The following is an 11,428-nucleotide window of genomic DNA, read 5'->3' on the forward strand; positions in this document are numbered from 1 at the left end:
TGAAACTTTGTTTATCACCCCCTCCTTTCTGCTATCCCTTGGTCATCCTACAGGTCTTAAATGAATAATGAATCTTTTACTGACATCTCATTTGAATCTAGCTCTCCCTGTTCCTTCTTCATGGTCGTGTATGCTTTTAAACTCTTGTGTTAAGGTCCTTGCTGGGACATTGGTTGAATGTGTACATCTGCATCTCCACGTTGTCACGTCATTTCGTTCTTTACTGTATCTGGGATTTTCAGGGAAGTAGGATGGAAGGGTACTTATGGCACTAGGTGAGATATTTTTCCTTTTGTTGATGAATTGGATTTTGTACAAAAAAAAAAAAAAAGCACAAAATACAGTTGCCCAGTAGCCTACAAAACAAATATATTCCCTACTAACAAGACTGTGGGTAAGCTGTTGCCTACCTGGACTTGCCTAAGTTCAGTTCATGTACAATGGGTCTCATTTTTTAAGATCTGTTAGTCATTCAAGGCAGCAGAGGAGAAGGTGGCCTGAGTGTTCCTTTAAACACAGATGACCAAGGGCATGAGGAATAGAATACAGATTATTCAAAAACACTACTTAGAAGTTGCCCAATCTCTACTACTGGTATTCATGGTCAAAACCAACAATAGATAGTCAGTGTAATGGAGACATCAACTCCACTCACTGGTAAGAAATCCAAATAACAGGACAACTTTCAACTGTCCCTTAAAGGGCTGTTTTGTATCCGCCAAAGCCCTGGCATCCCACATGTCACACTATATGTCCCACATTCCAGTCTCACAATTCTCAGAAACAGGTTTCCTTTCAGAGACTATGAGCATCCTATGTGACAAACAGCATGCTCTGAGTGACCCCAGTCATTGTCTCCCATCTAGAATGACAGCCATTGTTAGTAGAAAAGGAGTAACACTTCCATCGAAGGCTTCATATTTCAATGTATTTCAGGAGGGCCTTGATCCCTACCAACTTCACAATGCATCCTTTAACACTGAATTCCTGGTTGATTCTTGCTGTCAACTGGCATTTTCTATGAATCTCATAGGTGCTAAGGGTGCTGGCACAGGCAGGGATTTCCCATCCCTACTCCTCCTTCCCATGAGAATAGTCCCTTTATTAGACTTGTTCCTTTGAGTCCCAGTGATAAGCAAAGGCCAGGCAGGCAGAGCACAGGTAGTATGAACATAAATGCAAGGAATAATTGATACGAAACTAAAAATATCGGGCACTTCTAATGCTTATGAACTCTTCTGAACTAATTTAATTTCATTAGCTTGGTCAAAACACAGGGCAGATTATTTCCCATATGCTAAAGGACCATCTCTATACATGAGGTTGACAGTAAGTCCGGGAGGAGTGAGGCCCCTCCAGGTGTGGTCCAAGAGCAGCAGCGTTGGTAGCAGTGGAGACAATTGCAAGCTAGCCATGCTCCAGCACCGTGAACTTCAGCCATCCCTCTGTGGCCTCACACCACAACACCAAGACAGAGTGCTATGACTGCTCCCCTATAAACAAAGCACAGTCAGGACCAGAGTGTAAACCTGGAGCTATGCAAACAAGAAGAAAGCAAACAGGCTTAGTGTCCAGTAGGATGACCACTTCCTGCCTCTGCCATGGGAACCCAGCACCGTGGATGCCATGGATGTCCTTGACAACAGGGGACTAATATTTGCACTAAGAACTTACCTGGGCACTGTATGGGTCAATCCTCACAACTGCCCTGCTTTCCTTGTCTCCACTTCAGAAAACAAGGGGATGAGGCCTAAACGGCTGGAGAGATGACTCAATTGTTAAGAGTTCCTTCTTCTCTTCCAGAGGACCAGGGTTTGGTTTCCAGCACCCATGTCAGGTGGCTCACAATGATCTGTAACTCCAATCCAATGCCTCTGGCTTCCAAATGTCATATGCATTCATATGCACATGTTCGAACACACACACACACACACACACACACACACACACACACACACACACAGAGAGAGAGAGAGAGAGAGAGAGAGAGAGAGAGACTTTTTTAAAAAAGATTTATTTATTATGTATGCAGTGTTCTGGCTGCATGTATGCTGAACACCAGAAGAAGGCACAAGATATCATTATAGATGGTTGTGAGACACCATGTGGGTGCTGAGAATTGAACTCAGGACCTCTGGAAGAGTAGCCAGTGTTCTTAACCTCTGTGCCATCCCTCCAGCCCCACCCCCACATACACACTTAAAAGTAATAAAAATAAATCATTAAAAAGACAAAAATGGAGATTGGGGATTTAGCTCAGTGGTAGAGCACTTGCCTAGCAAGTGCAAGGCCCTGGGTTGGATCCTCAGCTAAAAAAAAAAAAAAAAAAAAATCCTAGCCGGCAGGGGTGGCGCACGCCTTTAATCCCAGCACTCGGGAGGCAGAGCCAGGCGGATCTCTGTGAGTTCGAGGCCAGCCTGGGCTACCAAGTGAGTTCCAGGAAAAGCACAAAGCTACACAGAGAAACCCTGTCTCCAAAAACAAAAACAAAACAAAACAACAACAAAAAAAACCTTTCTCATTAAATTGGGATTGGGGATTTAGCTCAGTGGTAGAGCACTTGCCTAGCAAGCGCAAGGCCCAGGGTTTGATCCTCAGCTCCAAAAAAAAAGACAAAAATGGGGCTTAGTTTATCCAGTATTTGAACCAGGTATGCCTGACTCTAGAAGAGACTTATCCTGTCAACTCTTACACCACAACTGCTATTGTGAGCATCAAAAGACGTGTGTGGGAGCTGGAACAATGGCTCAGATGTTAAGAGCACTTACTGTTCTTGCAGGGGACTCGGGTTTGGTTCCCAGAACCCACATGGCGTTTAACAATCATCCAGCTCCAGTTCCAGGGGATTTGATGCCCTCTTCTGACTTCCATTGGCACCACATACACATGTGGGTGCACATCCTTTAAAGCAGGCAAAACACTCACACAGAAAATTAAAAAAAAAAAAAAAGAAAGAAAATGTCTATCAAAACACCTTGGGAAATGTTCAACTGGTTAATATTACAGCTGAGGCCGAACAGATGTCCTTTAGAAAACAGAGGCAATCACAGTGTTCCTTCATGTTTACTTATGTGCCTGGAACAGGCATTCTTACATCATTTTCCCATAAGTCCACGGTCATGCCCTAATTTCAGATGTTATTCACATGATTTAACACAGACTGTTAGAAGTGTGATAAAGCAGCAGAAGTAACTCTAAGGGGCAGGATAGCTCAGCCCAGCTGCCAGTATTGTAGGCCGAAAAGAAAATGTGGGAGCTAAAGTGACTTCCCAGGTTGTGAGCCTGAGGGGAGGTAAAGAGGCTCAGGCCATGCAGCACAGGGAACACAAGGTTCAAAGGCAAGGGAGCTATAACGTACACGAAGGTGCCAACAGCACCAAGCTATCAGATCTCCCCATGGGAGCATCAAGTGCATGCCGGCTAGAGAGGGAAGCACCTGGGTAAACCCTAGGGCACGGATGGATCTGGCGGATCCAGAGCTTTGGGGTTGTGCAGTTTTTCCTGGGTGACTGGAATTGCCCCTTTCATTCCAAATCAAAGATGGCACTTCATTTGCAAATGCCTGCCCGCCATAAACAATGCCGCAGCGACAGGAACCAAGCCCTTGGCGTCCAGGAATCGCGTCTGGGTATCCGGGCGAGTGCACAGTGAGAGTCGGAGCCCGGGACACCTGCCCAAAAGCCAGGGCGAGCGCAGCGCCCGAATCGCGCGCGCCCAGGGGCAGTCCTGGCCCACGCACATGCACACGCACGGGAGCGCAGGCTCCCGCGTTCCCGCTGCAGCGCCGAGGCCGGGCGCCGGCGGGAGCCCAGGAGTCGGGAGCTCCAGGCGGGGCGGGTGCCCGAGCACTGAGCTCGAGCATTCGCTCCCCGAGAGGCCGAAAGCCCCGCCCTCGCCCCGCCCATCCCTTCTCCCGCGCGCGGGCTCCGCGCGCCCCATGCCGCGCGCGTGCGCGCGCGTGCGCAGGCCAGGGCCCTCCGCGGGCGGCCCCGTAGACCCAAGGAAAGCGTCGACCCGTAAGGTCCCAGATTAACCCTTTCCCTGCTCGCTCACTTTAAGAGGCCCGATCGTGTTCCGTGCCTGCGCAAGCGGAGGCGCGCCTTCTCCCCCCCCCCCAGCCCGCACCGCGCATGCACGGGGAGGGGGGGTGGTGGGGGTGTTCGCGGCAGGCTAGATATTCTGTGCTCGTGCAGGAGGAGGGCTGCTACCACCAGGGACGTGCACGATTCCCCCTACCCCACCCCCTCCCCAAACTACAAAAAAAAAAAAAAAAAAAAATCCAAAACACTGCCACCCACCGTGCCCCCGCGTCCATCCCGTCCCGGCCTGCGCGTTGCCGAAAGCGGGAGCCCACGGCGAGCGTCTGTGGCTGTTTCGGGCTGCAGGTAAGCGCGGGCCGGGTGCTGAAAGGGCCGGGGCGGGCGCGGGGACGCGGGGGCAGCCGGCGGCGGGCGCGGCGGGGCGGCAGAGAGGAGGCGCGTCCCCGCCGAGCTCGGGCAGCAGCCAGCTGCAGGATGTGGCGGCGCAGCGCGGTGCGAGCGGGATCGGGCGTGGGCCGCGGTTGGGCGTGGGGGCCGGGCGCCCCGGGGACCGCGCAGGCCAGCGAGCGGGTGGAGGAGAGGCCAGGCGGCGGCCCGCGCGCGCGCTCGCTAGCTCGCTCGCTCGCCCGCCCGGCGGCCGAGTTCATGGCCGCCCCGCTCTCCGCGCCGCAGTGCACCGCGGTGGGGGTGGGGACGGCCGAGCCGGGCCCGAGCGCAGCCCGCGGGGCGCCGCCCCTCGCAGCTGTCCTCACCCACCCACCCCCACTCCCCGGAGCAGACGGGACCCCCGCGCACGCTCCCCCGCCTGCGTCCGCGGAGCTCCGGGGAGCCGGCCGCGCGCCGCCCCCGCCCCTGGCCGCGGGAGGGCGCGGGAGGACCAGACGCGCAGGCCGCGGAGTGCGCGGGGCGCGAGCTCGGGGCTCGCGGGCGGAGCAGGGCGCGGCGCGGCGCGGGGCTGCGGAACCGGCCGCATGCCCGTTCCCGTGCTCGTCGCGCCGCCGGGGCTGCTGCGGGCCAAGGATGAGCCTCGCTCCCGCGCCGCCACCCGGAGAAGTGGCAGACCACGCAAGGGAAAGTGGCGGGTCGCTGGCGGGCGCCGCGCAGGGGAGCTTTTGTTTGGGAAAAGAATGCTAAGGGCTCGCTGCCCTCGGCGGCTCACGGGCTGCGAAATGCGGGCGTGGGCTACCCACGCGCGGGCTGCGCCCCAGGTCCGGTGCCGGGCCCTGTCTTCCCCACTCCCAAGTTGTGCGGTCGCAAGAGGGAAGTGGTGTGGCCGCCATTGTCGCAGCTGCTCCGGAATAAGGAGGCGGCTGCGGCTGCTTATGTAAGTTTGCTTTGGGAAAGCCCGGCTCCCTGCTTGGCGAGGGAGCCTTAGCGTTCCCGCGATTTGGAGAACTGCTAGCAAGGAGCTGCTTTATGGTATTGTAGGTGTTGGACTGTGTCTTGTCTCACACCTACTTACACACGTACCGGCAATGGCTATCTTCCGGTTTGACTCATTTGAACTTAGCAATGGGAACATCTATATAGCCGATTGGCCCGCGACCTCCTTTGAAAAAGAATACACATTAACCAGAAATGAGGAGCTGCACGCTGATATGTTGCCATGGCTACTGTAGGGCTACTCTTCTCCAAGTGCCATGCCCCTTTGATTCCACAGTTAGTGACAGCAGAATTGTCACTAAAGATTCTGAAGGGAGTACCCTCCCTCAGCCTGACTGCAGGCCCAGGCTGCATCTGGAATATAGGAAGGCCGAGATGAAGAATGGTGCATCCTTAGAAATCCATCTTACCAGCCCTCTCATAGTACAGATGAGAAAGCCTGCTAGTTCAGAGCTCTGTTGCAGGAACTTGTTTTGGGTCCTTTGGTGGAGTCTGGCGCCAAGTCTTTGTGTAGGACTGGACAGCCACCTGCTTCTACAGACTTCTGTATTTGTGGGATTCGTGGTCTGTAGAGGATGTTTTTGTTCTCTATTGGTCTGCAGGCAGTGGATGAGAGTTAAGAATCAAAGACAATTCTTTGAACCTTGTTATAGGGAGGGGTAGAGGGAAAGTGTGGGCTTTCTCCACTGCGGTCTTTTGGACCGTCTGTCCTTGTATGAACAAAGTAGCATACTTACCCCTTCCCCTTCTAACTGTTGGGTGTGTGTCTCCTACAGCCCTCCCTATATTTAGAACTTTATAGATCCTAAAGGGAAATGTGGAGAATTGTGTGCCCAACAGGAAATGGTGGGGCTAAGGAATACACAGTGATGTTTTCAGAATCTGTGTCACCTGCCACACTTGTAGGCCTTGTGTAGAACCAGGCCTGATTACTGCTAGCCCCCCTGTTTCTTCCCAGAAAAAATGGGTTCATATGCAAGAGGTGGAACAATATCTTACTTAGTCTTTATCTTTTTCCGGTAGATCTGGCTTGCCTCTGATCAGACTTACTCTGATCTGAAGATTTTGGAGTTCAAGGCATTAAGAAAATAGCCTGAATTGTTCATGGTAAGTATACCTTAGACTATTAAGGCTTAGAATATCATTTGGCATTTGATTTAAAATAAGTATCTCCGGTCTAGGGGTATCAGATAAGGGGTAATGTATTTACTTGATTTAAGCAAGTCCCTGGTCCCCGATGTGTACACACACACACACACACACACACTCATGCACGCACATTCTCGTTATACATTTACAATCCTATTTCCATGAGAAAAAAAAAATTTCTCAGACACAATAAAAATTCTGTACCATGAGGTTTGTTTAAAATACTATTTGAGCCAGGCAGTGGTGGCGCACACCTTTAATCCCAGCATTCAGGAGGTAGAGGCAGGCTGATCTCTGAGTTTGAGGCCAGCCTGGTCTACAGAGTGAGTTCCAGGACAGTCAGGGATGTTACATAGAGAAACTCTGTCTTGAAACCAAAAAGAAAAAGGGGGAAAAAAAAAAAAAACCACAGAAAAAAAGAAACCAGAAATAAAATATTGTTTGCAATACTATATAAATTATCTTCATGCTGTGTGTGTAAGGTATGTATAAAATACCAACTAGTTTTATATGTAGGCTTAGACTACTATCCCCAATTTCTCATGTATATGCATGATTGTAAAGTCTGTAAAAATCTAAAACTTGAAACACTTCTGGTCCCAAACATTTGAGAGAAAGGATGCTCAACCTGTACACCTGTTGTTGGTAAGACTTTTAACTGGAAGGCTGGAAGATTGTCATCCTGTGGCATGAAGCCACTCACCAGTCTCTTCCCAGATGTCTTTTGGGGTCATCCAGGAGTGGCCCAAAGCTGCTATGGCGAGACTGTAAGACAATGCAGACTGTGGTGGCTGCCATGCCCTCTCTTGTTCTTCAGTGGTGTTGGTCTCTCCTCTCAAGAGAGTATAATGCCCTGCCCTGATATCGTTTTCCCAGGTCCTCCATACAGATAGGATTTGAGGATTCTTTTTTGTTCCTCTGTGTTTGTGGTGTCTGTATTCATGTCTGCATGTGTGTGAGTGCGTGTGCATGGGTATGGCCATTCCTGCGGAGACCCGAGTGAGGCCGACAGGGTGGGAGTCTTCCTTCCTTGATTGCTCGCCACTGTCCACTGAGGCAGGATCTCTCAGTTCAGCCTGGAGTTCAGCTAGTAGAGCTAGCCGGCTTTGCTCCAGAATTCCTTTGTACCATCTCAGAATTAGAGGTGACTGACATGTGCCCACCTGCATTAATCCTGGTGCTTGGGGATGCAGCCCCCATACACTTGTACAAGTGCTTTTACCCACTGAGGTCTGCGGCTCCAGGACTTGATGATTCTTGTCTCAAGCTTGTAACTTAGACTTCGAGGTCAGGCTGTTTATAAGTCTTTCCTCTGTCTTGGCAGTCTGACAGCGTAAGTTTTTAAACCACATTTCCTGGATTTGATTACCACATCTTAAATGGTTGTAGGATGTTGGGCAGCTTCCTAAGCCCTTTTATAAGCTGAGGACAGCACCACTGCATAGGACTATTTGTAATTAAATGTATTGAGACATCTAAAGTATATAGTGCCTGGTGCGTATTTTGTCAGAAGTTGACATAGTTATAACTAGGAAGCTGTTAGTAAACTGAAAGTACTTCAAAATAGCAATATGGAAATCCCTTGTCTGGGGTCATTCTTTTCTACCTGTTTTTGGACCGTCATTAACACTGATTTTCTGAATTGTTAGGTTCCGGATATTCACAGTACAACTGGTTTTTCTTTTTGGCGGGGGTGGGGAGGAGTAATGGGGAGTACCACGCAATAATTAAACTCCTCAAAAAATTTTTTTGCAGGAGTTTTTCATCAGTATGTCTGAAACCATAAAGTATAATGACGATGATCATAAAACACTGTTTCTGAAAACGCTGAATGAACAGCGCCTGGAAGGAGAATTTTGTGATATCGCCATCGTGGTTGAAGATGTAAAATTCAGAGCCCATCGGTGTGTTCTCGCTGCCTGCAGCACCTACTTTAAGAAGCTTTTCAAGAAGCTGGAGGTGGATAGTTCCTCGGTCATAGAGATCGATTTCCTCCGCTCTGACATATTTGAAGAGGTCCTGAACTACATGTACACAGCCAAGATTTCTGTGAAAAAGGAGGATGTTAACTTGATGATGTCGTCGGGTCAGATACTGGGTATCCGGTTTTTGGATAAACTCTGTTCTCAGAAGCGGGACGTGTCTAGTCCTGACGAGAGTAACGGCCAGTCAAAGAGTAAGTACTGCCTCAAATTAAATCGCCCCATCGGGGATGCTGCTGATGCCCAGGATGATGACGTGGAGGAAATCGGGGATCAGGATGACAGCCCTTCGGACGACACCGTAGAAGGCACACCCCCCAGTCAGGAGGACGGCAAGTCTCCCACAGCTACTCTCAGGGTTCAGGAAGCGATTTTGAAAGAGCTGGGGAGTGAAGAAGTTCGCAAAGTGAACTGCTACGGCCAGGAAGTGGAATCCATGGAAACTCCTGAGTCCAAAGATTTGGGGTCTCAGACCCCGCAAGCCTTAACATTTAATGACGGGATGGGCGAAGTGAAAGATGAACAGACCCCAGGCTGGACCACAGCCGCCAGTGACATGAAGTTTGAGTATTTGCTGTACGGTCATCACCGGGAGCAGATTGCCTGCCAGGCGTGTGGTAAGACATTTTCTGATGAAGGCAGATTGAGGAAGCATGAGAAGCTCCACACCGCAGACAGGCCATTTGTTTGTGAGATGTGTACGAAAGGTTTCACCACCCAGGCCCACCTGAAAGAACACCTGAAAATTCACACCGGGTATAAGCCCTACAGCTGTGAGGTGTGTGGGAAGTCCTTCATCCGGGCCCCGGACCTAAAGAAGCATGAGCGGGTCCACAGCAATGAGAGACCATTCGCGTGTCACATGTGTGACAAGGCCTTCAAACACAAGTCTCACCTCAAGGACCACGAGAGGAGACACAGAGGGGAGAAGCCTTTTGTGTGTGGCTCCTGCACCAAGGCGTTTGCCAAGGCCTCAGATCTGAAGAGACATGAGAACAATATGCACAGTGAGAGGAAACAGGTCACTCCCAGTGCCATCCAGAGTGAGACGGAACAGTTGCAGGCCGCAGCCATGGCGGCCGAGGCCGAGCAGCAGCTGGAGACAATCGCCTGTAGCTAGAGGGGATGGGTCAGAAACTCTTGGCCTGGGAGGTTGATGCTGAGGTGGCACTGGATCATGGTCACCGAACACCTTTGACTGCTTTTGGGGCAACTTAAAAGTGTTGTACTGGCTGGACCTAAGGCAATGCTCACTCCAGTTAGGTGGTTTTCAAATTTCTCAAGGCAGTTCACGTTCCTACGTCCTGACCAAACAGTTGTTTTTGGTTGATTTTTGTTTTTTGTTTTGTTTTTTTGTTTTGTTTTTGTTTTTGTTTTTGTTTTGTTTTGTTTTTTTGGTGTGGTGTCTAGTATTCATGTTCCCAGTAAGCACCCCTGCCCTTCTTTGTGGTTTTAATTTGGAAACCCCTTTGTCCAGTTCAAAGTGAGCAGCTTCTGTTCCAATCTTAATTTCTCTACACTTGCCAAGCTGGTGAGTGCACTGCAGAGTAATTGGATAAATTGATTTCCTAATCGTCCCAATATATGTGACTTACGGTCCAAACAGCAGTTTTAATAACTGGATACAAGAACTTCGTGTTGATGCAGAAAACGTCGGCACACGCTGACCCAGAACACTGTATAAGTACAAAACCAAGTTTGGAAACATGGAATGGTGTTAGTTTTATATTTGGTTTGTTGATTTTTTTAAAAATATCTGTATATCATTGTTTTTACTGTTTCTGTGGACAATAATGGTTGCTTTGCTGAAGTGTTTCTTCATCCATTGTGATGGCCCCTGTACCCACCCCAAATGCTACAGGTCATGTGTACCTCAGGGTAAATGAGACCACTGGGGTGCTGGTAGTGCTGAGACTGAGTTCCTCTTTGGTCCAGTGTGGCCACTCTACCTGTGGGTGTCTGTGGAGTGAACCATAGTGAGAAAAGGAGAAAAATCTCTGAGACAAGGTTTTCACAGGTACAGAAAAACCCTGAGATTTCCTAAGTCTTCAAGTCCTGACTGATTTCAAAATTGGTTTTGTATTTAAGATCAAAATTAGGACAAGAAACAAAATGTTTCTTGAGTTGTTTTTGTAGTTTACGGATGATCAAGCTTTGGGGCTCTCTGCAGCACTCAGTTTCTCATGAAGAAGATGCTTAAATAAATTGAAAATCTTTTGAATGTGTAAATAGTAATGTTGGTCCTGTGTGTTTCAAGGAAAAGGACAGCTGCACTTTTTTTCCTTTTTTCTTTTCTTTTTTTTTTTTTTTTGCACATTGGATTCAAGTACCTTTCATTGGCATCAAACATCAGACTGTCTTAACTGATATTAAAGATCATCAGACCAAATGTTTATGTTTTCCAAGTATGTTTTATCACTGGCTGCGGTTTCTGATAGAGGCTGACTGCCTTTTCATAGCCATAAACCATAATTATGAACTTTGTTTAAGATCCAGCATACTAAATGTGCTTTTAACTATTTCCTTAGGAATATATTGAAATGCCAACAGAGTTTGAATTATGTTCTGTAAGAAAGTACTAGACAATTGTTTTAGGATATGTACAGTTGTAGAAAGTGCCAACTTTTAAAGTTCATGTTTGGTTCTTAAGATTTTCTTTTAAAAAAATACATTAAAAATTTCATTACATGGCTTGCTGTATTATCACCTGTTACTACTATTGTGAGAAAAATTTTATTTTCAAAATTGGTGTATGTGTTATGCCCAAGATTGTCAGGTGGGGATGCTACCTTTTAAATTTTCTTATTTATTGGTAAAATGTTTTGGTCTAAAATTAATTATTTTTCCTGAAAGCTCTTTGTTCTGTACTGAAGG

At 48.7% G+C, this 11,428-nt stretch overlaps 2 protein-coding genes across 3 annotated transcripts; one reads left to right on the top strand and one right to left on the bottom strand.

Moving 5' to 3' along the window:
* Positions 1 to 911: 911 nt before the first annotated feature.
* Positions 912 to 5,562, bottom strand: LOC118573413 (mucin-1-like). Its single transcript, XM_036173703.1, has 4 exons — positions 5,511 to 5,562; positions 5,200 to 5,393; positions 4,299 to 5,149; positions 912 to 1,493 (listed from the first exon to the last, which is right to left on the bottom strand). Exons 1-4 carry the CDS (start codon positions 5,560 to 5,562, stop codon positions 1,454 to 1,456), a joined length of 1,137 nt encoding a protein of 378 aa, XP_036029596.1. The 3' UTR covers positions 912 to 1,453.
* On the top strand, positions 3,982 to 10,858 carry Zbtb14 (zinc finger and BTB domain containing 14). 2 transcript variants are annotated; one of them, XM_036173635.1, is made up of 3 exons: positions 3,982 to 4,385; positions 6,447 to 6,530; positions 8,328 to 10,858. In XM_036173635.1, exons 2-3 carry the CDS (start codon positions 6,528 to 6,530, stop codon positions 9,672 to 9,674), a joined length of 1,350 nt encoding a protein of 449 aa, XP_036029528.1. In that variant the 5' UTR covers positions 3,982 to 4,385; positions 6,447 to 6,527; the 3' UTR covers positions 9,675 to 10,858. The 2 variants fall into 2 exon arrangements, with proteins under 2 accessions (XP_036029528.1, XP_036029529.1); XM_036173636.1 differs by lacking the exon at positions 3,982 to 4,385 and adding an exon at positions 4,477 to 4,532.
* The last annotated feature ends 570 nt before the right edge of the window (positions 10,859 to 11,428 follow it).

This window comes from Onychomys torridus, chromosome 23 (assembly GCF_903995425.1).
Source record: "Onychomys torridus chromosome 23, mOncTor1.1, whole genome shotgun sequence".
Lineage (NCBI taxonomy): Eukaryota > Metazoa > Chordata > Mammalia > Rodentia > Cricetidae > Onychomys > Onychomys torridus.

What these genes read in the sequence shown, in the direction of transcription:
- LOC118573413 (XM_036173703.1), bottom strand. Translation starts at nt 5,562, where the DNA reads ATGTTCCCATTGCTAAGTTCAAATGAGTCAAACCGGAAGATAGCCATT. An exon ending in ACGCCCGCATTTCGCAGCCC is followed by an intron (nt 5,150 to 5,199) that starts GTGAGCCGCCGA and finishes CCCAAACAAAAG; the next exon opens with CTCCCCTGCGCGGCGCCCGC. An exon ending in GGGATGGACGCGGGGGCACG is followed by an intron (nt 1,494 to 4,298) that starts GTGGGTGGCAGT and finishes CTTTGTTTATAG; the next exon opens with GGGAGCAGTCATAGCACTCT.